Source organism: Macaca fascicularis, chromosome X (genome assembly GCF_037993035.2).
Source record: "Macaca fascicularis isolate 582-1 chromosome X, T2T-MFA8v1.1".
Lineage (NCBI taxonomy): Eukaryota > Metazoa > Chordata > Mammalia > Primates > Cercopithecidae > Macaca > Macaca fascicularis.
This window is the reverse complement of record NC_088395.1, coordinates 110,287,621-110,313,153: the sequence shown is the minus strand read 5'-3', so window position 1 is coordinate 110,313,153 and position 25,533 is coordinate 110,287,621. Positions and strand designations below refer to the sequence as shown.

General features: G+C 43.2%; 2 protein-coding genes across 9 annotated transcripts in view; one reads left to right on the top strand and one right to left on the bottom strand.

Annotated features, from left to right (window-relative positions):
- Window positions 1-8,724: 8,724 nt before the first annotated feature.
- On the bottom strand, window positions 8,725-20,112 carry LOC102131248 (solute carrier family 25 member 53-like). 2 transcript variants are annotated; one of them, XM_065537893.2, is made up of 2 exons: window positions 19,975-20,112; window positions 8,725-11,224 (listed from the first exon to the last, which is right to left on the bottom strand). In XM_065537893.2, the coding sequence occupies exon 2, from the start codon at window positions 11,211-11,213 to the stop codon at window positions 10,320-10,322; it is 894 nt and encodes a 297-aa protein (XP_065393965.1). In that variant the 5' UTR covers window positions 11,214-11,224; window positions 19,975-20,112; the 3' UTR covers window positions 8,725-10,319. The 2 variants fall into 2 exon arrangements, with proteins under 2 accessions (XP_065393965.1, XP_065393964.1); XM_065537892.2 differs by lacking the exon at window positions 19,975-20,112 and adding an exon at window positions 12,996-13,125.
- The window catches only part of RAB9B (RAB9B, member RAS oncogene family), an 86,074-nt gene continuing 80,471 nt past the window's right edge, over window positions 19,931-25,533 (top strand). For 2 of the 7 annotated variants that reach the window (XM_045383428.3, XM_045383426.3), the window contains exon 1: window positions 20,074-20,446. Coding sequence is in view for 4 of the 7 variants with exons in the window: in XM_065537894.2 (XP_065393966.1) it covers window positions 19,988-20,446; window positions 20,817-21,068 (711 nt within the window). In the remaining 3 variants the exon portion in view is untranslated. Of the gene's footprint in view, window positions 20,619-20,816; window positions 21,199-25,533 lie in introns of those variants that run through there. The other 5 variants (XM_074029596.1, XM_074029597.1, XM_065537894.2 and 2 more) reach the window with 5 other exon arrangements.

Below are 25,533 nucleotides of genomic sequence, written 5' to 3'. Positions count from 1 at the left end.
ACCAAAGACAAGAACCACATGATTATCTCAATTGATGCAGAAAAGGCTTTTGACAAAATTCAACAGCCCTTCATGCTAAAAACGCTCAATAAATTCGGTATTGATGGAACGTACCTCAAAATAATAAGAGCTATTTATGACAAACCCACAGCCAATATCATACTGAATGGGCAAAAACTGGAAAAATTCCCTTTGAAAACTGGCACAAGACAGGGATGCCCTCTCTCACCACTCCTATTCAACATAGTGTTGGAAGTTCTGGCTAGGGCAATCAGGCAAGAGAAAGAAATCAAGGGTATTCAGTTAGGAAAAGAAGAAGTCAAATTGTCCCTGTTTGCAGATGACATGATTGTATATTTAGAAAACCCCATTGTCTCAGCCCAAAATCTCCTTAAGCTGATAAGCAACTTCAGCAAAGTCTCAGGATACAAAATTAATGTGCAAAAATCACAAGCATTCTTATACACCAGTAACAGACAAACAGAGAGCCAAATCAGGAATGAACTTCCATTCACAATTGCTTCAAAGGGAATCAAATACCTAGGAATCCAACTTACAAGGGATGTAAAGGACCTCTTCAAGGAGAACTACAAACCACTGCTCAGTGAAATCAAAGAGGACACAAACAAATGGAAGAACATACCATGCTCATGGATAGGAAGAATCAATATTGTGAAAATGGCCATACTGCCCAAGGTAATTTATAGATTCAATGCCATCCCCATCAAGCTACCAATGAGTTTCTTCACAGAATTGGAAAAAACTGCTTTAAAGTTCATATGGAACCAAAAAGGAGCCCGCATCTCCAAGACAATCCTAAGTCAAAAGAACAAAGCTGGAGGCATCACGCTACCTGACTTCAAACTATACTACAAGGCTACAGTAACCAAAACAGCATGGTACTGGTACCAAAACAGAGATATAGACCAATGGAACAGAACAGAGTCCTCAGAAATAATACCACACATCTACAGCCATTTGATCTTTGACAAACCTGAGAGAAACAAGAAATGGGGAAAGGATTCCCTATTTAATAAATGGTGCTGGGAAAATTGGCTAGCCATAAGTAGAAAGCTGAAACTGGATCCTTTCCTTACTCCTTATACGAAAATTAATTCAAGATGGATTAGAGACTTAAATGTTAGACCTAATACCATAAAAATCCTAGAGGAAAACCTAGGTAGTACCATTCAGGACATAGGCATGGGCAAAGATTTCATGTCTAAAACACCAAAAGCAATGGCAGCAAAAGCCAAAATTGACAAATGGGATCTCATTAAACTAAAGAGCTTCTGCACAGCAAAAGACACTACCATCAGAGTGAACAGGCAACCTACAGAATGGGAGAAAATTTTTGCAATCTACTCATCTGACAAAGGGCTAATATCCAGAACCTACAAAGAACTCAAACAAATTTACAAGAAAAAAACAAACAACCCCATCAAAAAGTGGGCAAAGGACATGAACAGACATTTCTCAAAAGAAGACATTCATACAGCCAACAGACACATGAAAAAATGCTCATCATCACTGGCCATCAGAGAAATGCAAATCAAAACCACCATGAGATACCATCTCACACCAGCTAGAATGGCAATCATTAAAAAGTCAGGAAACAACAGGTGCTGGAGAGGATGTGGAGAAATAGGAACACTTTTACACTGTTGGTGGGATTGTAAACTAGTTCAACCATTATGGAAAACAGTATGGCAATTCCTCAAGGATCTAGAACTAGATGTACCATATGACCCAGCCATCCCATTACTGGGTATATACCCAAAGGATTATAAATTATGCTGCTATAAAGACACATGCACACGTATGTTTATTGCAGCACTATTCACAATAGCAAAGACTTGGAATCAACCCAAATGTCCATCAGTGACAGATTGGATTAAGAAAATGTGGCACATATACACCATGGAATACTATGCAGCCATAAAAAAGGATGAGTTTGAGTCCTTTGTAGGGACTTGGATGCAGCTGGAATCCATCATTCTTAGCAAACTATCACAAGAACAGAAAACCAAACACCGCATGTTCTCACTCATAGGTGGGAACTGAACAATGAGATCACTCGGACTCAGGAAGGGGAACATCACACACAGGGGCCTATCATGGGGAGGGGGGAGGGGGGAGGGATTGCACTGGGAGTTATACCTGATGTAAATGACGAGTTGATGGGTGCAGCACAGCAACATGGCACAAGTATACATATGTAACAAAAAAAATAAATAAATAAAACTCAACAGTTAAGTTTTGCTGAAATTAAAATCTCAACAGTAATTTTGTGAAAGGAAAATTTCAGCATCTATTTCTGTGCATATTGATAAGAATAGTTAAGAAACTCTTGAGGAATAAGAATGAGGTGGGAAGACTTTCCCTATCAGATATCAAGACATTTATTATTATTACTGTTACAGGTAACAAGGCAATGCTGTATTGGCACATGATTAGATAAATAAACTGGTAGAATAGAACAGACAGGTCAGAAATCGTCCCAAGAATATATGAACACTTGATATTTGACAGAGTTGGCATTGTAACTGAATGGGAGAAGAAAAGACTTTTCAACAAATGATATTGGGGCAATTGGATATTCATAAAGAAAAAATTGGACCTCTATTCTCATATTCTACATGAAAATTAATTCCAAGTATATTCAAAACATAAATGTGAAAGTCAAAACTATAAAAGTGTTAAATGTTATTATAAAGGAATATCTTCATGATATTGGGGTATAGAAAGATTTCATTGAAAAGACACAAAAAGCACTTACCATAAAAAAGGATTGATAACTTCGATATCTATCTTATAATTAGAACTTATGTTTATCAAAAGAAATCATTAAAATGGAAAAATAAGTGACAAAATTGGGAGAGATATATGGAACACATATAAAGGAGAAAGAACTAAAAACAACTTCTACAAATTAATTTGAAAAAGTTACACAACTCAACAGGAAAAAATGGCAAATGTCTTGAATAAATGCTTCACAAAAGAGGAAATACTAACATTCAATACGCTTGTGAAAAGATGCTCAACATTATTAGTAATCAGGAAAATCAAATTATAAGATGCCATTTACACTCATTAGATAGGCAAAAATTAAGAAGTCTGATAATACTAAGTGTTGACCACCAGGTGGAGCAATGGGAACTGTTAAACCTGGCTAGTAAGGGTGTGAATTGGTACATGCCATTAGGAAAAGTTAGGCATCATTCAATTAAATTGAAGGTGCTCATATTCCATAAACCAGAATTCTACATAAATCCCCTAGAGATATCTATGTTTATGTACATTACCAAGAAAAATCATGGTAGTTCTGTTTTGTAACAGTCAAAAATTGGATTTCATACCACCCCAGTTAAAATGACCATTATCAAAAAGACAAAAAAAAATGACAGATGCTGGCAAGGATGTGGAGAAAGGGGAACTCTTATACACTGTTATTGGGAATGTAAGTTGGTACAGCCATTATGGAAAACGGTATGGGTGTTCCACAAAAAACTAAAAATAGCACTATCATTATGATTCAGCAATCTTGCTGCTGGGTATATTTCAAAAAAAAAATTTTTTTAACCGTATATTGAAGAGATATCTGCACTCCTATGTTTATTGCAGCACTATTCACAAGATCCAAGTTATGGAATCAACCTAAGTGTCCATCAGTCAATAAATGGATAAAGAAAATGTTGTATATGTACACATTTTAATAGTATTAAGCTATAAAAAAGGAATGCAAGACTCCTGGGCAAGATGGCTGAATAGGAACAGCTCCAGTGTGCAGCTCTCAGCGAGACCAATGCAGAAGGTGGGTGATTTCTGCATTTCCAACTGAGGTGACCGGTACATCTCATTGGGACTGGTTAGACAGTGGGTGCAGCCCACAGAGGGTGAGCAGAAGCAGGGTGGGGCATTGCCTCACCCAGGAAGTTCAAGGGGTCGGGGAACTCCCTCCCTAAAGCCATGAAGGACTGTGCCATGAGGGACTGTGCTATGTGGCCCAGATACTACGCTTTTCCCAAGGTCTTTGCAACCTAAAGACCAGGAAATTCCCTCAGGTGTCTACACCACATGGGCCCTGAGCTTCAAGCACAAATCTGGGCGGCTGTTTGGGCAGACACCGAGCTAGCTGCAGGAGTTTTTTTTCATACCCCAGTGAAGCCTGGAACACCAGCAAGACAGAACCGTTCATTCCTCTGGAAAGGGGACTGAAGCCAGGGAGCCAAGTGGTCTTGCTCAGCAGATCCCAGTCTCACAGAGCCCAGCAAGCTAAGATCCACTGTCTTGAAGTTCTTGCTGCCAGCACAGAAGTCTGAAGTCGACCTGGGACGCTCGACCTTGGTGGGAGAGTGGGGGGTCTGCCATTACTGAGGCTTGAGTAGACGGGTTTTCCCCTCACAGTATAAACAAAGCCTCTGGGAAGTTCTGACTGGGCAGAGCCCACTGCAGTGCCACAAAGTCGCTGTAGCCAGATTGCCTCTCTAGATTCCTCCTCTCTGGGAAGGGCATCTCTGAAAGAAAGGCAGCAGCCCCAGTCAGGGGCTTATAGATAAAACCCCCATCTCCTTGAGACAGAGCACGGAGAAGGGGCGGCTGTGGGTGCAGTTTCTGCAGACTTAAACATTCCTGCCTGCTGGTTCTGAAGAGAGAAGCAGATATCCCAGCACAGTGCTGTAGCTCTGCTAAGGGACAGATTGCCTCCTCAAGTGGGTCCCTGACCCTTGTGTCTCCTGACACGGAGACACCTCCCAGCAGGGGTCAACAGACACCTTATACAGGACAGCTCCAGCTGGCATCTGGCAGGTGCCCCTCTGGGACAAAGCTTCCAGAGGAAGGAGCAGGAAGCAATCTTTGCGGTTCTGCAGCCCCCACTGGTGATACCCAGATAAACAGGGTCTGGAGTGGACCCCCAGGAAACTCCAGCAGACCTGCAGAAGAGTGGCCTGACTAATAGAAGGAAAACCAACAAACAGAAAGCAATACCATCAACAGCAACAAAAAGGACAAACACGCAAAAACTCCATCCAAAGGTCACCAACAGCAAAGACCAAAGGTAGATAAATCCACGAAGATGAAGGAAAAACAATGCAAAAAGGCTGAAAATTGCAAAAACCAGAAAGCCTCTTCTCCTCCAAAGGATTACAGAGATTGAAGATCAACTTAATGAAATGAAGCATGAAGACGAGATTAGAGAAAAAGGAATGAAAAGGAACAAAAAAAAAAAAGGCTCCAAGAAATATGGGACTATGTGAAAAGAACAAACCTATGTTTGATCGGCGAACCTGAAAGTGATGGGGAGAATGGAACCAAGTTGGAAAACACACTTGACAATATTATCCAGGAGAACTTACCCAACATAGCAAGGCAGGCCAACATTCAAATTCAGGAAATAGAGAGAACACCACAAAGATACTCCTCGAGAAGAGCAATTCCAAGACACATAATTGTCAGATTCACCAAGGTTGAAATGAAGGAAAAAATGTTAAGGGGAGCCAGAGAGAAAGGTCGGATTACCCACAAAGGGAAGACCATTAGACTAACAACAAATCTCTCTGCAGAAATCCTACAAGCCAGAAGAGAGTGGGGCCAATATTCAACATTCTTAAAGAAAAGAATTTTCAAACCAGAATTTCACCTCCAGCCAAATAAAACTTCATAAGCAAAGGAGAAATAAAATCCTTTAGAGACAAGCAAATGCTAAGGGATTTTGTCACCATCAGGCCTGCCTTACAACACCTCCTGAAGGAAGAACTAAATACAGAAAGGAAAAACTGGAACCAGCCACTGCAAAAACAAACCGAAATGTAAAGACCATCGACACTATAAGAAACTGCATTAACTAATGGGCAAAATAACCAGCTAGCATCATAATGACAGGATCAAATTCACACATAACAATATTAACCTTAAATGTAAATGGGATAAATACCACAATTAAAAAGCCATAGACTGGCAAATTGGATAAAGAGTCAAGACCCATCAGTGTGCTGTATTCTGGAGACCCATCTCATGTGCAAAGACACACATAGGCTCAAAATAAAGGGATGGAGGAAGATTTATCAAGCAAATGGAAAGCAAAAATAAGCAGGGGTTGCAATCCTACTCTCTGATAATACAGACTTTAAACCAACAAAGATCAAAAAAGACAAAGAAGGGAATTAAATAATGGTAAAGGGATCAATGCAACAAGAAGAGCTAATTATCTTAAATATATGTGCACCCAATACAGGAGCACTCAGATTCATAAAGCAAATTCTTAGAGACCTACATAGAGACTTAGACTCCTACACAATAATAGTGGGAGACTTTAACAACCCACTTTCAATATTAGACAGATCAACGAGACAGAAAACTAACAAGGATATTCAAAACTTGAACTCAGTTCTGGACCAAGCGGACCTAATAGACATATATAGAACTCCATCCAAATCAGCAGAATATACATTCTTCTCAGCACCACATAGCACTTATTCTAAAATAGACCACATAATTGGAAGTAAAACACTCCTCAGCAAATGCAAAAGACCGGAAATCATAACAGTCTCTCAGACCACAGTGCAATCAAATTAGATCTCAGGATTAAGAAACTCACTCAAAACCGCACAACTACATGGAAACTAAACAACATGCTCCTGAATGACTACTGTGTAAATAATGAAATTAAGGCAGAAATAAATGTTCTCTGAAACCAATGAGAACAAAGATAAAAAGTACCACAATCTCTGGGACACAGCTAAACCGGTGTGTAGAGGGAAATTTATAGCACTAAATGCCCACAGGAGACAGCAGGAAAGATCTAAAATCGACACCTTAACATCATAATTAAAAGAACTAGAGAAGCAAGAACAAACAAATTCAAAAGCTAGCAGAAGACAAGAAATAACTAAGATCAGAGCAGAACTGAAGGTGATAGAGACACAAAAAATCCTTCAAAAAATCCATGAATCCAGGAGCTGGTTCTTTGAAAAAAAAATAACAAAATAGATAGACCTCTAGCCAGACTAGTAAAGAAGAAAAGAGAGAAGAATCAAATAGACACAATTAAAAAAAGATAAAGGGGAGATCACCACTGATCCCACAGACATACAAACTACCATCAGAGAATACTATAAATACCTCTATGCAAATAAACTAGAAAATCTGGAAGAAATGGATAAATTCCTGGACACATGCACCCTCCGAAGACTAAACCAGGAAGAACTCGAATCCCTGAATAGACCAATAACAAGTTCTGAAATTGAGGCAGTAATTAATAGCCTACCAACCAAAAAAAGCTCAGGACCAGATGGATTCACAGCCGAGTTCTACCAGAGGTACAAAGAGGAGCTTGTACCATTCCTTCTGAAACTATTCCAAACAATAGAAACAGATGAGCTCCTCCCTAACTCATTTTATGATGCCAGCATCATCCTGACACCAAAACCTGGCAGAGACACAACAAAAAAAGAAAATTTCAGGCCAACATCCTTAGTGAACATCAATGTGAAAATCCTCAATAAAATACTGGCAAAACGAATCTAGCACCACATTAAAATGCTTATCCACCACAATCAAGTCAGCTTCATCCCTGGGGTGCAAGGCTGGTTCAACACACGCAAATCAATAAATGTAATCCATCACATAAACAGAGCTAATGACAAAAGCCATATGATTATCTCAATAGATGCAGAAAAGGCCTTTGATAAAATTCAACACCATTAATGCTAAAAACACTCAATAAACAAGGAATTGATGGAACATATTTCAAAATAATGAGAGCTATTTATGACAAACCCACAGCCAATATCATACTGAATGGACAAAAGCTGGAAGTATTCCCTTTGAAAACTGGTTCAAGACAAGGATGCCCTCTCTCAACACTCCTATTCAACATAGTATTGCAAGTTCTGGCCAGGGCAATCAGGCAAGAGAAACCAATAAATTGTATTCAAATAGGAAGAAAGGAAGTCAAATTGTCTCTGTTTGCAGATGACATGATTGTATATTTAGAAACCCCATGGTCTCAGCCCATAAACTCCTTAAGCTGATAAGCAACTTCAGCAAAGTCTCAGGATACAAAATCAATGTGCAAAAATCATAAGCATTCTTATACACAAATAATAGTCAAACAGAGAGCCAAATCATGAGCAAACTCCCATTCATAATTGCTACAAAGATAATAAAATACCTAGGAATCTAACTTAAAAGGGATGTGAAGGACCTCTTCAAGGAGGACTACAAACCACTGCTCAAGGAAATAAGAGAGGACACAAACAAATGGAAAAACATTCCATGTTCACAATGTTCATGGATAGGAAGAATCAATATCATGAAAATGGCCATACTGCCCAAAGTAATTTATAGGTTCAATGCTATTCCCTTCAAGCTACCATTGACTTTCTTCACAGAATTAGAAAAAAACTACTCTGAATTTCATATGGAAGCTGGGCGTGGTGACTCATGCCTGTAATCCCAGCACTTTGGGAGGCCAAGGCAGGTGGATCACCTGAGGTTGGGAGTTCGAGACCAGCCTGACCAATATGGAGAAACCCCATCTCTACTAAAAATACAAAATTATCTGTAGGGGGAAACTATAACACATGTCATCTTGGAAATCCTCAAAACCCCAGAGTTGAAACAAATAGGACAGTTATACATTGTGAATCTGTTTGAGAAGTTTCAGTTCCTGAACTGGTGCTAATAGCAAACATGCCATCAGTAACACAAACTCATCAAATGTTCCAGTTGAAAGTAATTTTTTATTATTACTATTATCATCAGTAGAAGCATCATTATCATTAGCACAAAACTAAATCCGCTATTAAAAGAAAACAAAAACACAGCCCAAAGGCATGTGTCCTGCTGACAGTGAGTCAATAAGTTTATCTTCGTGTACAAGGGACAGTACCCAGAGAATATACCACATCACAGCTTGATAATAAATTCAATAATTCGACCAACGTTATTGAGCACCTAGGCACAATGAAAGATTTAAAAATGCATACAAGAATCCCTGCTTTCAATAAGTTCTATGGTCTAGTAGGAGGTATTGAAGAATACAAGAACAGAGTCACATGAGATTAGTGACATAATAGAATCAGTACCATGTATGAAGTGCTGTTAGAAAGGGGCATCACAGAGACTAATGTCGCATTCAGTTGGGGGAAATCAAGAGGCTCCATAGAGAAGGTGACCTCTGAACTGGGCTTTGAGGAGCTGGAAGGATTCTGGTAGACTGGCATGTGAAGAAGGAGCACTGCAGGTGGAAAGAATAGTGTGGGCCAAAGTATGGCCATGGGAAAGTTCATGGAATGTCTGGGGAGAGAACAAGAGTTCATTATGGCTAGTGTTTGGGGTTTATGTAAGTGGGGTGACAATATGTTGAAAGTTATATGAGGACCGTATTTTGAAAGGCTCTGAATGACAGGCTAAGATTTCTGATCTTTATGTCATACTAACTACATTTACCACATCAACAAAATATGCAATTATCTGTGAAGAGATATGGTCACTTCACTTCCAGGTTTCTTAGGGAAACTAAAATAGTTTCTAGGCAATGTTATCACTTTGCTGTCAGAAATGTCCTAGCAAATAACACCAAGCAGACTATAGCAAATGTTTCTATTTTGCATGTAATTAAATCTCTTCTTTCGAAGTTTTATCCTTTCCATCCATGGGCCATACTTCTTCACACTCCCATCTCCAGCCCCACTAGTTCTTGTGGCACCTGATGAGTTCACGCAAGCCTAATTTGGGATTTCCAGTCACAGCTGCTACCCTAAAAGTAGGACCCACAGCCTTGAGAAGTGAGAGGTGGTGGTAGAGGCAGTGAACAATGTCATGAAAATGTAGCCATCTGAGAAGTTTTATGGAATTCCCATCCTAAGAGTCAAGCATAGTTCTTTGAAATTGGAGTTCCACTCAATTTGGTCTGGAGGACACCTAGAGGGGTCCCAGAGCTCAAAGTGCCTAAATAAGGTCATCTTTTAAGTTTCTGCTTATTGCCAAGGAATTCCTTAAATGAATGACACTTAATCTGTGTTACACGTTATTTAAAGGCCTCCTGGCTCTGAGGCTACTGAAGCTGTGGAGAGACTGGGGCGAACGTTTCTTTTTGACTAAGGAATCCTGTTGGGCTTTGTCCTTGCTCAACAGGTTGGTAGTTGGGAACTTCTCCCATGCAATGAGTTTACAGATGCTAAAGTATTAGGCAACTGAGCCAAAGAAGTAAGCTACATAGAACCAAGCAGGGAAGATTTAGAATAACAAAGATGGCATGGCCACACTTTCTGCAGCTAGTCAGTCTTCAGCTCTTTCCTGGAGTGTGACTTCCTCTACAGATACTCATGGATTGCTGTAGTGAGGCCCCATGTCACCCTGGACCTTAGGATGACCAGGGAGCCTCCACGGTAGATCAGGAGGATCAGGAGTAGCTTTTGGCCCCAAGTGTTCCACACATCCTGGGCAGAGACCCACAGGCTTGGCATGCTCTGCCATCCAATATGGGACTGCATATTACCAACCAGCACAATCAGAGGATACAGAACTAGGCAGGTGATTGTTTCATTGACACTACCAGACAACAAGGCAGGAACCCAATGGGGCAGGCCTTGCTCTGCCAGGCCATCCTGGATGGGGTGCTTGAAAGAAAAATATAGAGCACTCCCCAGGCTGTTCCTGGCCAGGACAGGCCAGAAACCACGATAGTAGCCCCGTGACAGCTGCCCCCAAAGCCCATAAGAATTGAATTCTTCAAGAATGTTGAAGCTGCTGGGGAAGCGAGCTTGCTTGTGACCATCCTGGAGTACATTTTGCACCCTTTCAAAGGGGCTGAGTGCCACAGCCTCCACCAGGCCAGACATGACCCCTGCAACCCAGTGGTGTCCCAGGGTATGTGGCCCAACAGGAGAGAGAAAGCACAGCAGGCTATCATAAGTCCCAAACAGAAGAGTCCTTTGCAACGTCTTGGAGAGAAGAGGAGGGTAGGTTCCCCAGTAGAAGTATTGAGGACCTTCGTGCCAAAGCTGTCTCACAGCCTCTGACACTGCCATGGCATGGATCTGTTGCCGGAACACAAACTTATAGATAGGAAAGGTCAGAAAAGTAGACACAGAGTTGGAAACGGCCCCAAGGGCATAGGCCTGGGAATGCCAGCTTTTCTTTCCTGGAGCCTCTGCACGTGTCCTGGGCTGAAGCTCCTTCCCGGGAGAGTGGTTCTGCTCCCCCATGCTGAAGACAACTGTGTGCAGATGGAAGAAACAGGCAAGGGTGGTAAAAAAAGAGATTAGACCGACCAATTAATTCTGTTGGCAAGCATTTTCATTGCTTAATTGGAAATGAACCCTAAGAAACTCAGCTCAACAGAAACAAGCAATTCTTTGAGCCAGTTTCTGATCTATAAGCACACCCTTAAGAAATTAAGAATTCATTAACCTTAAATTAAAAGAAAGGCAATCAGTTTTTCTGAACAGAGCCACCACTACAGTATTTTGCTGACATAGCAAATATTCCAATATTCAAAGAAGGATTACAACTGAAGAACATGAAATAGAGGAGGGGAAGACTCCAAAACCTAATGCATCAACTTTCATGACATAAAACTGTCCATTTTATAAACTACTAGAATAATAAGTTGCTATTCTGTTTCAAAAAAAACTGGCACTGTCTTGCAGAAGAAGAAAGGCATTTAACAGTTGAAGTGCAATGCTTTCTCTAGAAGTTGGTATTAAATTTGGAGAGGGGGAATCTCCCCTCACCTTTCTCTCCATAGATTTCTGCCCAAGTTGTAGATGTTTCATGGCAATGCCCAGCCCCTCTCCGGCAAGTGGGGAAGGGAAAGAGCAGCTACTCTTGGAAGTTCAGTGCCTAAAGGATCAACACCTGGCAATTTCCAAACCTAACCTTTTAGACTTGTAGTTATATAACAGAGCAGGGTTTCTTAAACTCCGTGCTATTGACATTTTGGGCAGGATAATTTTTTATTCTTGGTCCCTGTCCTGTGCATTGGAGGATATTCAGAGGCTCCCTGGCTTTGACTCAGTGTGTGCCAGTAGCACCAGTGGTGACATACCCAGTGTGACGACCAAAAATATCTTGAGACCTTGCCAAATGTCCCCTGGGAGGCAAAACTGTTCCCGGCTCAGAACCACTATACTATATAGAATAGGCAGTGCAAGGACTCCAAACTATTGCTTCTTATCCCAGAAAGGCCGGGAAGCAGATGGCTAGTATGAGAAGCAACTTGGAAGCCAGGACATATCAAGGAACTTTGGGATCGAAAAAAAATGAATGCTCAGAGCAGATCTGAGGAAGTTTGCCGGGAAGGAAAGAGGGGGTCCCTGGGCTGACGAGACAGGGTGTGCAACAGCCAGAGCTGGCACCTCAGGGAAAGAGCACAGAGCTGTGTGGGTGTGGGGCAGGAGGACAAGGGAGAGGGGGAGGGGCATGATGGCCAGTCTGGAGGGCTTCCATCTACAGTGACAGGGACAGGAAGCCTGGCAGGAACAGCAGACCCACAGGTTCCCCTCAGAACCCTGGGCTATGTGGTGGAGGGTGTGAAGGTTGGGACTCTAATTAAGCTAGCAGACCGATGGGGGACCACAGAGTCCAGGATGAGGTCCCCAGGGAGGAATAGAAGCCACACACTGCAAGAAGCCCAGTGCAGCCTTCCCAGGGCTGCCAGGCCAAGAATCCACCTTGGCGTACTATTCCTTCCAGAATCACTCCCATCAGCTCTGCTCTTCCCTAGCCCCTTCTCCCTGCTACATCCATCTCCCCACAATCCCATTCCTGTCCCCCCGCCCCATCCATATCCCCACAGTCTCATTCATACCCCCCGCTCCATCCATATCCCCTCAATCTCATTCAATCCCCCCTGCTCCATCCATATCCTCACAATCTCATTCATACCCCACCCCGCTCCATCCATATCCCCACAATCTCATTCATACCCCCCTGCTCCATCCACTTTCCCACAATCTCACTTTACCACCACTCCCAGCCACACTCACCTCTTGGTGGAGAGATATGGAGGCTCAGCCTCCTGCGCTTGGCCCATCACCACCTCCCCGTCCTCCGTATTCCATGATGGCCTTAAGCCTCAGCCTCCTTAATGCTTATGGCCAGTAAACTGGGAGGGCCTCTCTACCTCTTACCCTTTAGCTGAGAAATGAGCAGGAGTAAAAGTTCAAGAGGCCCACTATTTGCATCCCTCTGGGGCACCTCTGGCCCCTGGCAGCCCCACTTCCATTTCTCCAGAGCCAAAGGAGACTCCTCCCAGATACCCAGGCCGCTAAATCCACAGGAGCCCCCAACAGTCCTCAGCTCTCCTACCAAAGATCTTCTTTCCAAAGTCTTACCTTCACCTAAATAAGGACAGGTGGTGAGGCAAATATTTGTCCTTTCTTCTACCTCAGAGTGCAATAATGTTCCACTTCCTCCCTACCATTTATAAACATGTGTTCACTGACACCATAAGGTAGGGCGATTTAGCAGAAAGAAAACTGGGCTAGGATTTGGCAGTGCAAGGACTCCTAACTATTGCACCTACCCCAGAAAGGCCAGGAAGCAGGTGGGGTAGTATGAGATACTAGCATTCTAAGTGAGTTTTGTTATTAACTTGATGTGTGACCTTTAGAAATTCAGTAACATCTTGGAGCCTTACCCACCTGAGCTGTAAAAGGAGCAGAAAGGGCAAAATAATTTGGAGTCATCTCCATACCATATCTGTCAGAGGGGGTTGATATGGGGGCATTCAGGCCAGTAGTCCAGTACTTGATAGAGGAATTGTACTTTTTAATCTCCGACTCCTTCTGCCATTTTTGTAAATCATTGCAGGGGACTAAAAGTGATCAATAATTGAGAAACATCTCACCTTAAATATGTAATCCATTGTATAAATCCAATCCTTTCCATTTTATGGGACTGAAGATCATGTTTCTCCAATGTATTTTCTGTTAAGATGCCAGGCTTTGGAAAGGGCAGACAGACCCAAGACTGAATTCTGCCTCTGCCACTTACTTAACTGTGTGACCTCGGGCAAGACATTTCATTCAGTCTCAGGTTCTTCAGCTACAAAACAGGGACATTAAGACCCACCTCAAAACATTGTGGCAGAGATTAACAACATAAAATGAGATAAAGTGGTTGAGAATCCATAACACGGTGGCCTCGATAAAAGATATCAAAAAAAAAAAAAAAACAAAAAGATACTTCTGTATCTCACTATCTGTCTCCACAGAGCGCATTCTCTTTCCAGACACTCTCAGGACAGCCAGAAGCAGATAAAGAGGCATGTAGGAACACAACTTGTGTTCCTAAGGGAGGCAGAGAAGCCCTTTCTTCCACAAATGGGAAGGCACAACATAAATAATCTAGGAGAGCCTGGCCCCTTGACCTGAATTCAAAGTACAGACCACAGAATGGACCTACAGTTGGCCTTGAGCAGATATCACCTGTACCCTGACCTGCCTCCTATGTTTACAGACTAGTAAAATGAGCCCAGGGGATTCCAGATTCTCCCAGCCAGTCTAGTCCACATGGGTAGCCTGTGTGATTGCCCCAGGATCCAGCCACAAATGAATGCGTTTGTCTGTTCATTCGGGGCATCTCTCAGCCAGTCTTTTGGTCAGCTCACAAACATGTACTGATCATCCACTAAATCATTGTGGGTAAACCACCATGGAGCTAGAGTGAATAGAATTTGGTACCTATCCTCAAGTGCCTGGGAATCTAGTAGGGGAGACAGGTAAACAATGAGCTAAACTCTACAGAAAGACAAAATAAAGGGTACACTAATGAAGGTGGAAGCAAAAAGACAAGAGCAATTTATTCCTCCTGGGACGAGGAGCACCCAAGAAACTTCTCTGAGAAGGGGCATATGACACAGTCCTTAACTGAGTAGAGTAGCATAGGGTCTTGTTAGGTAGAGGAGTGAGAGCAAGCATTCTAGGCTGAGAAAGTGACCTAAGGCACATAGGCTTAAAAGTGTGAGTTGTGCATGGGGATGGCCTACGCCATGTGGTGAGAAGGAAATAGAGCAGTGGTTGACAGAGGGGAGCCTATTTAGAATGAGGACCACATTTGTCTTCCCCACTGCATTGTGTCCTAGGGCACAGACATGGGCTCTGAATTCAGCCAGCCCTGGGTTTGAATTTCACTCTGTCACTTCCTAGCTTTATAACCTTGGCCAAGTTTCTTCACCTCTCTGATCCTCAGTATCTTTATATGTAAAATCATTGTCATGAAGGATGCATGAGACAAAGTATGGAAAGTGCTTAGCACAGCACCTGGTATATAAGTTGCTCCATAAGTTATATTAATAATTTCATTTTTAAAAATGAGATAATACTAGGAATCCAACTTACAAGGGATGTGAAGGACCTCTTCAAGGAGAATTACAAACCACTGCTCAATGAAATAAAAGAGGACACAAACAAATGGAAGAACATTCCATGCTCATGGATAGAAATAATCAAAATTGTGAAAATGGCCATAATGCCCAAGGTAATTTATAGATTCAATGCCATCCCCAACAAGCTACCAATGACTTCCTTCACAGAATTGGAAAAAACGACTTTAAAGTTCATACGGAACCAAAAAAGAGCTCGCATAGCCAAGACAATCCTAAGCCAAAAGAACAAAGGTGGAGGCATCAGGCTACCTGACTTCAAACTATACTACAAGGCTACAGTGACCAAAACAGCATGGTACTGGTACCAAAACAGAGATATAGACCAATGGAACAGAACAGAGCCCTTGGAAATAATACCACACATCTACAACCATCTGATCTTTGACAAATCTGACAAAAACAAGAAATGGGGAAAAGATTCCCTATTTAATAAATGGTGCTGGGAAAACTGGCTAGTCATATGTAGAAAGCTGAAACTGGATCCCGTCCTTACACCTTACACAAAAATGAATTCAAGATGGATTAAAGACTTAAATGTCAGACCTAAAAACATAAAATCCCTAGAAGAAAATCTAGGCAATACCATTCAGGACATAGGCACGGGCAAGGACTTCATGTCTAAAACACCAAAGGCAATGGCAACAAAAGCCAAAATTGAGAAATGGGATCTAATTAAACTAAAGAGCTTCTGCACAGTAAAAGCAACTACCATCAGAGTGAACAGCAACCTACATAATGGGAGAAAACTTTTGCACCCTACCCATCTGACAAAGGGCTAATATCCAGAATCTAAAAAGAACTTAAACAAATTTACAAGAAAAAATCAAACAACCCCATCAAAAAGTGGGCAAAGGATATGAACAGACACTTTTCAAAAGAAGACATTTATGCAGCCAACAGACACATGAAAAAATGCTCATCATCACTCGCCATCAGAGAAATGCAAATCAAAACCACAATGAGACACCATCTCACACCAGTTAGAATGGCAATCATTAAAAAATCCGGAAACAACAGGTCCTGGAAAGGATGTGGAGAAATAGGAACACTTTTACACAGTTGGTGGGACTGTAAACCAGTTCAACCATTGTGGAAGACAGTGTGGCGATTCCTCAAGGATCTAGAACTAGAAATACCATTTGACTCAGCCATCCCATTACTGGGTATATACCCAAAGGATTATAAATCATGCTGCTATAAAGACACATGCACACGTATGTTTATTGTGGCACTATTCAAGATAGCAAAGACTTGGAACCAACCCAAATGTCCATCAATGATAGACTGGATTAAGAAAATGTGGCACATATACATCATGGAATACTATGCAGTCATAAAAAAGGATGAATTCATGTCCTTTGTAGGGACATGGATGAAGCTGAAAACCATCATTCTCAGCAAACTTTCGCCAGAACAGAAAACCAAACACCACATGTTGTCACTCATAGGTGGGAATTGAACAATGAGAACACTTGGACACAGGATGGGGAACATCACACACTGGGGCCTGTTGTGGGGTGGGGGGAGGGAGGAGGGATAGCGTTAGGAGATATGCCTAATGTAAATGACGAGTTAATGGGTGCAACACACCAACATGGCACATGTATACATAAGTAACAAACCTGCATGTTGTGCACATGTACCCTAGAACTTAAAGTATAACACTAATAATAAATAAATAAATAAATAAATAAATAAATAAATAAATAATGAGATAATAGGGCAGAGCTTGCAGTGAGCCAGGCACCAGCCTGGGCGACAGTGCAAGACTCTGTCTTAAAAAAAAAAAAAAATAAATAAAGAGATAATGGGAATAAAGGCAAGATAACAACTAAATTGTTCTAAAGGCTGCAATTGGTCTAATGAACTAGGTCATCTGCAGAATGCATTTTAGACTTTTTTGGAAGGCAAGAAAGAAGAGTTTTCATGGGCTTTGGAGTTTGACATCCCTGGCCTGCAGTCCCAGTGCCTCCACTTAAAAGTTTAAGCCTAACACAAGTTACTTAACGTCCCTGAAATTCAGTTTCCCTCTCTGCAAAATAGGATACAATGACTGTCTTAACAGTGTTGCTGGGAAGCTTAAATGAGATAACAGATAGAAAGTTCCTGGCACAAAGGAGGAAGGCAGCCAAAGGCAGCTATTATTGTTTCAGCTGAAAGCTTTATCTCCAAACCTTCAAGCTTTTAAGGTTTATGTGTTAAAATTACAAAATGTGGTCTCATTGGAGCCATCAGTTGGAACACACTCACACACATGAGGCCAGAGATAGGATGTCCTGTATTCAATTGGAGCCAGGTTGCAAATACGCCCCCAATCCCTGCACGAAGAGTCCCTCGCTTTGTTCCAGTAGCCCAACCCTGGCACCTTTACACAGTCCATTTCCTGTCACTATTTTTGTCCACTTATTCTTGGTCTTATGTGATTCCACTCCTACCAAGTCCAGCTGCAAATACCTAATTTGATGATGAAGCCAATTTAAACACTGAACAAGAGTCTTCTGGGAGGCAAGAGTCAGATGTCATGGGACAGGGGAGCAGAAGCAAAAGTCTAAAGGAAACCTAAGTGCTACTGCCAGCATCACCCTTGAGTGTGCGAGGTGAGCAACCTGCCTTATCCATACATCCACACTTTCCACCTTCCACCACCACTATCCCACTGTTCCATCCACAGGCCACAATCCTGAGATGGAAGGTGCTTCATCTCCAAATTTGCATTGTTTACTCCAAGGAACTCTAGATCTTGGAGTTGTAAATAAGAGGGTGGAAATGAGTGAGTGAAGTGCCTTGGCAGGCTGAAGATGAAGCCAATGGCAGCGGAAGGGTATCAAACTGTTCACTTGCTTCCAAGCATCAGGAGTCAAGAACAGGCCCCACAAGAGCCTCCTAGCCACACTATACATAAAGGAAGTAATACCTGCTCTCTAAGTCAGGGAAAAATGGAGCAGGTTTTCCAGCCACTGCCTTCACAGCCATTCACTTTGGACAACCCTGCATGCTGTTTCCATGGAGTTGCTCCTTCTCTGGGGCCAGTGATGCCAAATCCAGCAAAGGAGAAGTCCCCTGAAGAGCTCACAGAAGGGCAACCTAGCAACCTGTCCTTGAGCCGGGAAATGAAAGAGCTATATCAGCAACAGAGAGCTGTGGTTTGGGGGTTAGGTTAAATGGGGTTTTATTTCTCACACTTCTTCGTCAAGCATGGCTTGAAGAAGGAAGATGTTATGACAGACCTATTTGAAAATCTGCAAAGCTGTGGACTCGGAAGAATGTACGGAGTCCAGATTCTTTGCATACAATTCCAGGAAGGACCACGGGTAGGAATCTGTGCTCTGGAGTTACATTTCATGACAGATATGCCATGGACAGATACACTGATAACAGGCCCATTTACTTATAACCTTCAGCATCACGTGGTGGTGTTTAGAACAGTGGTTCACGAATCTCTCTACACCTTAGAATCAACTACAGGGCTGGTTAAAACTACAATCACACTCTTCATGCCTAGTCCTAGTACATCAAAATCCCCCAGGGGTAAGGCCCAATAATCTGCATTTATAACAAGCTCTCCAAAATGATTCTGAGGCAGCCCACCTTGTACTCATACTTTAGTTAATAGTATGAGTTCTGGATTCAGAGATTCGGTCCAAATTTTTACTTCACCTTATAATTTCAGACAAATCATTTTACCTCTCTGAGCCTTGCCTCCCTTGGGGTCACAAAGAGCTGTCGAAATTATGTTGCTTTTATAAAACAGGCAGCTTTTGTAGTATAAAAAAAAGTATTAAAAAAAAAAAAACTAAGGAAAGAAGAGTGCCAAGAAGAGTTTCCTCTTCTGTGCAATGGGCACCATAAAGGTTGCCTTCATCTTCCCTCAGCCCTGTCCCCACTACCTCCTCACCCCCTCCCTCAGCACTACCATCACATCGAGACTGCTGTTGAGATGGTTTGAGACTACCTGTGCAAAAATGCTCTTCAGACAACCCTGCAGGGCAAAGAATTAGCATCTAGAGATCAACATACAGATGCTAAGTTGGATGCTGTAACTTCTTTGCTGCAGGATACAGTGCAAGACGCTTAACCTCTCTGTCTTTGGCTCAGTTTCTTCATCTGTGAAATGGAGATAACGGTTCTTGCTCACTAATTGTATGCAGTCCCAAGTTGGTCCTCCCATCCTGGCTTTGGTTTTTCTCCACTATCCCTTAATCTAACAGAATAGAGGAGTGTTGGCAAGGGGCAGCCTTTGAAGCCAGATATGTCAACTTGGGTGTGAGCTCTTAGCTCTGCACTTCCTAACTGTACTGCCTGGGTGCTTCAGTCCTTTCCTGTTAAATGGGTACGCTGCTACCTCCTTCACACGGCTGCTGATAAGAAAGGAGACGTCCGTGCAGGCGCATCCGCACACAGAAAGCACTCAGTAAATGCTGTTTCCCCCTTCCCCCTATACAAAGGTGAGGAACTCTCATTGTTCACTTGGTTTCTGTCCCACCTCGTGTTTAAGGTATCCGGTCTCAAAGCCCGGAGCAGAGCCGAGGCGGAAGGGGATGGGGAGAAGGGAAGCGATGGGGTAGCAGCAAACTCACAGATGAAAGGGAAATGGGCCTGGTCCGTGCGTCGGAGCTCCACTTGACGCCGCGCCGGCTTCCGCGCCTGTCGGCTTCAGCCCCCGCCCGCCAGCTCTCGAGTCTTGCTAGCAGTAGCTTCGGGGCCAGAGGCTGCGCGGGGAGGCAGCACCCTCGCCCCGGTGATTGGCCGCGTCGCGCGTCTTGTCACGCTCTTTTGTCTCAATTGGCAGAGACTGAAAGCAACCGCGACTGCCCCGAGTTCCGAACTGGAGGGTGGGCGCAGCCGTGGCTGCCTTGGGAACCGCGCTGCCTCGACTCGGCTACCTGTCACTGGGCGGTCGTGCGAAACATTCGCTGGGCCGGGCAGCCCCGGGTCGTTTATCGGCCCAGGAGGCCCCAGCGATCCTGTTCCCCAGCAGAGCTACGGGGACCGGAAGGCGAAACAGAGCTGTCCACGCGGGAGCATAAGCTGCCCAACAATGGAGCGCAGGTAAAGAAAGAGCGCGCGATTGCCCGGCGCGGAGAGGCGTGGGGGAAGCCCCTCCAGGACTGGGCGGCGCCGGGCTTGGAGAATCAGTAACTGCGAGGTAGGGGATGGAGCACTCCCACGGCCTGGTTGCGCTGAGGAAGGAGTTGTGGTTCATCTGGATGCTACCGACTGGGTAGGATTTAGGATTTGCCTGGACTGAAGTGGGCGGGAGTGTTGTTGGGCGGGAGGGCAGGTGTTCCGGGAGGTGGCAAGGGGCGGGAGGAGAAGATCGCAAGCTGTCTTGAACCCCTTTTGCATCTCCTTATCTCTTCCTGGGAAGAAATATGGGGGTGGGAGGTTATCCAGCTTCTAGTCCCTTTCTCCCTGGCAGGTCATCAAAGCCAAATCCGAACTTGAGTTCTGTGCGGCGGATTGCAGAGCTGGTAGGGTGAGGGTCTCCCGGAGGAAATGTAAGGGGGTTAAGGGGGGTGCAGGAGGCACTATGGCTTGCGTTCAGAAGATGGGAGAGGGAATTTTCCGCCTGGCGACAGTGGAGGCGGTGGAGGGGAGGTATCGGATTTTCAGAGGAGGCTGCTTCCAATCCTTCCTTTCGTTCCTTCGCGTCACAGTCTTGAGGCCCTGAGGATTGGGATCTGCGACCCCCAGTGGACAAAAGTCGACTCTACCCCAGAGGCTAATTTTCTCACGGCAGGCACCTGTTGAGAGGCTGCAAGTAAAATAAAGGCGAACGCTAGTTTCCGAGTTCATGTAAGAATCAGAGAAATAACGGGGATAAACTTTGACAAAGGGGTGTGATTGAGACCTGAGGTCATGAGATTAATGGGTTCTTATTACCTCGTGCGGGGGGAGGTAATAAAGGGGAGGGGCAGGTGGCCCGTGGCGTCCTGACGATTTTTCATGCTTCCTTTTTCCGAGAACTAAACATTGTCAACTCTAATATATCTATAGCTCAACTTGCTTCAAGGACAGCAATGATTTTCATTTAATAATTTTCCATTTAATCCCTTTACTACATGGTCATTTCTGTCTCTTATATTCCTAGGTTTCCCTTTATAAGGATTAGTCAGATCAACATTCTATCTCTAACAATGTCCGTTAGCTTTTTCACTCTCATTATACCGAGATAATTTAATGGAATAAACCAGATTTTATATATATATATTTATATATATATTTATATATATTTATATATATACACATTTATATATCTATTTATATATGTGTGTGTGTGTATGTGTGTGTGTGTGCGCGCGTATATGTGTGTATAAAATTACCCAACATTCAAGTAGTCTTGAAAAAAGATGGGTAGGAGTTACCTTATTTCCCTTCATAAGTCACCAGTGTTTTCTTAACATAATGGAAGAGGCAGGAGATATTCCCACCTACAACTCAGGATTTCTATGTCCTATGGGTTCAGTTGTGTCTCCCAACCCCCCAAAAAAACACCAAATACATTCTATTGGACTCCTGACCCCTCATCTCTCTCCTACTTGAAGATGGATTCTTTACTGGGATACTGAAGTTAAATTACATTCATTAGGGTGGGCTCTAACCCGAAACGGCTAGCATGCATTGTGCCTATCAAAAGGGGAAATTCAGACAAAGAAACATGCATACAGGGAAGAAAATGTGAAGTAGCATACAGAGAAGTGGGCCATCTACAAGCTGAGGAAAAATCCATGGAAAAGATCCTTCCCTCTCACTACTCAGAAGGAAACAATCCGGCTGATGCTCTGATCTGGACTTCCAGCCTCCAGAACTGTGAACAATTAATGTCTACTGTTTAAGCCACCCAGGTCTGTGGTACATTGTCAGGCTAACAGAGCAAACTTAATAGGGATTCTGTTGCCAAGCAGATCTGATAGCTAACACCTGAAAGAGTGGAAGCAGCTTTGGAACTAGATAATGGATACAGACTGGAAGCATTTTGACATGCATGGCAGAAGAAGCCTAGAGGGCCTTTAGGAGACAGCTGGGGGAAATATGGACACCAAATGCCATTCAAGTGAGGGTTAAGAGAAGAATTCTTCGCTGCAGAGAAAGGATCTCTGACTTAGAGAATACATATATCATGATCACCGATATGTTGCTAGAACTATGAGTGTTAAAGGTGCTTGTGGTGAGTTATCAGACGGAAACTAGGAAGATGTTACTGGAAGCTTGAGGAAAGGCAATCCTAGTTTTACAGTGGCAAAGGATTGTTCTTTATTGTTTTCTTAGCGTTTTTGAGGAAAGTAAAAATTGCAAGTGATGAACTTTCACATGCAGCTGATTTCTAGTGTTGGGGCTTAGAGCACAATACCCCAAAATAAAGGCCCCAGAAGTAGTCTCAGATGAAAAAGATGTTCCTGAGGTCCTAGGTCCCCCTGTCTCTCAGCCCCATTCTTCCCGGAGAGCCAACTGTAACAGACCAGAATCCCTCCTCCCCAAGGTGGGTCCTAGAAACCAGAAGCCTTTTTTTCTAAAGATAGTAACAAAGCCTAAAAATACTTTCCTCCACCTTTTTTGGGTAAAACTGGCCATGAAGAAATGATCTGACCTACCTTGTCTGACTGCAGGTCACAAGACCCCATTACAGAGAGGGTCCTGCCTTATACCCAGGAGGAAGAAATGTGTGTTCACCAAAGCCAAGCACAGTCTAGACAAACAAGCCCTGCCGGATTAGCATTAGGTCATAGCCTTTTTGTACCATCATATTTCTACAGGGCTGCCCATACTTTGCTGAACCTGAGCATATAAATAGACAATTTACCCTGTACCTTTCTGCCTTTGTTCCAAAGGCTGCAGTGTATATATGTTAAATAAATTCATACGGTTTTGTTTTGTTTTGTTTTGTTTTTTACACAGAGTCTCACTCTGTCACCCAGGCTGGAGTGCAGTGGCATGATGTCAGCTCACTGCAACCTCCGCCTCCCGGGTTCACACCATTCTCCTGCCTCAGTCTCCCAAGTAGCTGGGACGACAGGTGCCCGCCACCATGCCTGGCTAATTTTTTGTATTTTTAGTGGAGACGGGGTTTCACCATATTAGCCAGGATGGTCTTGATCTCCTGACCTCATGATCCGCCCGCCTCGGCCTCTCAAAGTGCTGGGATTACAGGCATGAGCCACCGCGCCCGGCCTTGTATGCTTTTTCTCTTGTTAATCTGCCTTTCGTGAGTTGATTTCTTAGCAAACCTTCACACAATTTGGTATAGCAAGAAGGGTCACCAAAGCCACTCCACTCTTCTGGAAACTGCAGTTAAGGGAATGCAGTCATTTGACAAGCTGGCAAAAGGGCAAGAATTTCTTACCAGTCAGGCCCCCAGGTTCTGTCTGTGTACAACCCAGTTGGACAGATGGTACAAAACAAATCTCTCTGTTTGTCTCCTCTACAAGGTTTCATGCCTAGGAGAAAAAGATTTTTGTGTGACTAGTCTAGCTGTAGCGAATCTGGTACACCTTACACTACTTTGTGGTATGAATATTCATATTTTTGATCCCTTTCATGCCAGAAACAGTGTATTCCTTTGACTTTGTCTTTCTGTGTTGTTCATAGAGAGGGTTACAGGATAAAGTTCCCTCTCGTCTTGATCTGTGTTCTTGAGAGCTTGATTTGTGAGCAAGAGGAAGCACTCTCTCTTGCTTGCCACCATCCAGGGGAAGTGATTTTTGGGTCACAGCAGGCGTCTGGTCTAACAAATCTCTTCGCTGGGAAGTGGAGAGATTTTATTTTGTTCCAAATGTGCCAAGATCTCGGCAGGATTTGTCGTAAGAAGTCCCGTCCATAAGGGGCTTTTGTGATCTCAAACTTTATTGCCTCAAGCAAGGATCACCAACCCATAATCCAGGTATCGGTACAGGTCTGTGGCCTGTTAGGAACTGGGCTATTTCAGCAGGAGGTGAGCATCAGCGAGCAGCAGAAGCTTCATCTATATTTACATGCACTTCCCACTACTGGCATTACCGCCTTAGCTCCGCCTCCTCTCAAGTCAGCAGCATTAGAGTCTCATAGGAGCGAGAACCCTATGGTGAACTGCACGTGCGAGGGATCTTCAGTTGCACACTCCTTTTGGGAATCTAATGCCTGATGATATGTCACCCTCTCCCATCACTCTGAGATGAGACCGTCTAGTTGCAGGAAAACAAGCTCAGGGCTCCCACTGATTCCACATTATGGTTAGTTGTATAATTATTTCAATATATATTACAATGTTATAATAATAGAAATAAAGTGCGCAATTAATGTAATGCCCTTGAATCATCCCAATACCGTCCTCCCAATGCCGGTCCGTGGAAAAATTGTCTTCCAAGACACTGCCAGAAAGGTTGGGGACCGCTGGTCTAGCTAGTGAATGCTGGTAAATAGCAATCCCAGGAGTCATTTGTTGTCTTAGCCTATGTCTGGGAACAGGGGGAATCTTTGGGATTACTTCTTCTCTGAAGAGCCTATTGCATCCAGTCACTATTGAAATTCAGTACACTATTAAAAATTATAATTGCCAATGGCCAAAAGATCGATCCCTTAAATTAACCTCCTCAATTTTATTAAAAGTATTAAAAGGTTAAATGTATAAAAAGACACATAATGGTGTGACAGCTAGCCTTAAAACTCTTCTTGACGAAAGTAAAGAGCAAAAAATCTGACCTAAAGAAAGTTAAATTCCTATGTCTGCTCAAACTGCCCCTGTGAGAATAAAAACAAAGGCCACTTCACCTTGCGGCCTTTGAGTTCAAATTCTGAGCTTTCACCTCTACATCATGGGTTGCATTCCTGATCAGGAAACCATCTCTTCATGGTTTAATGTTTGTGTGACTTTTGGTGAGTACCAATTTCTTATTGACCCTTTTCCCATCCCTGGATATCTTTTGATTTCCTGTCTTCCATCTGCCACGGGAGCACGTGAGGCTTTTTGGCCATTGTGTGTAGATAGCTGAGAATCTAAAACCTTAGAAAAGTTAGCGGGCCAAATTTGTGGTTGTATCTTCCAGGGGTGGAATAATGCCTGGAATGCATAGCTTGCCATAGTTGAGGGTGGGCAGGGTTGAGTACAGCCTGCTCTCTCAGCACAACTGTGCCTGAAATGTGAGCGGTGTGGAGAGCTGGAG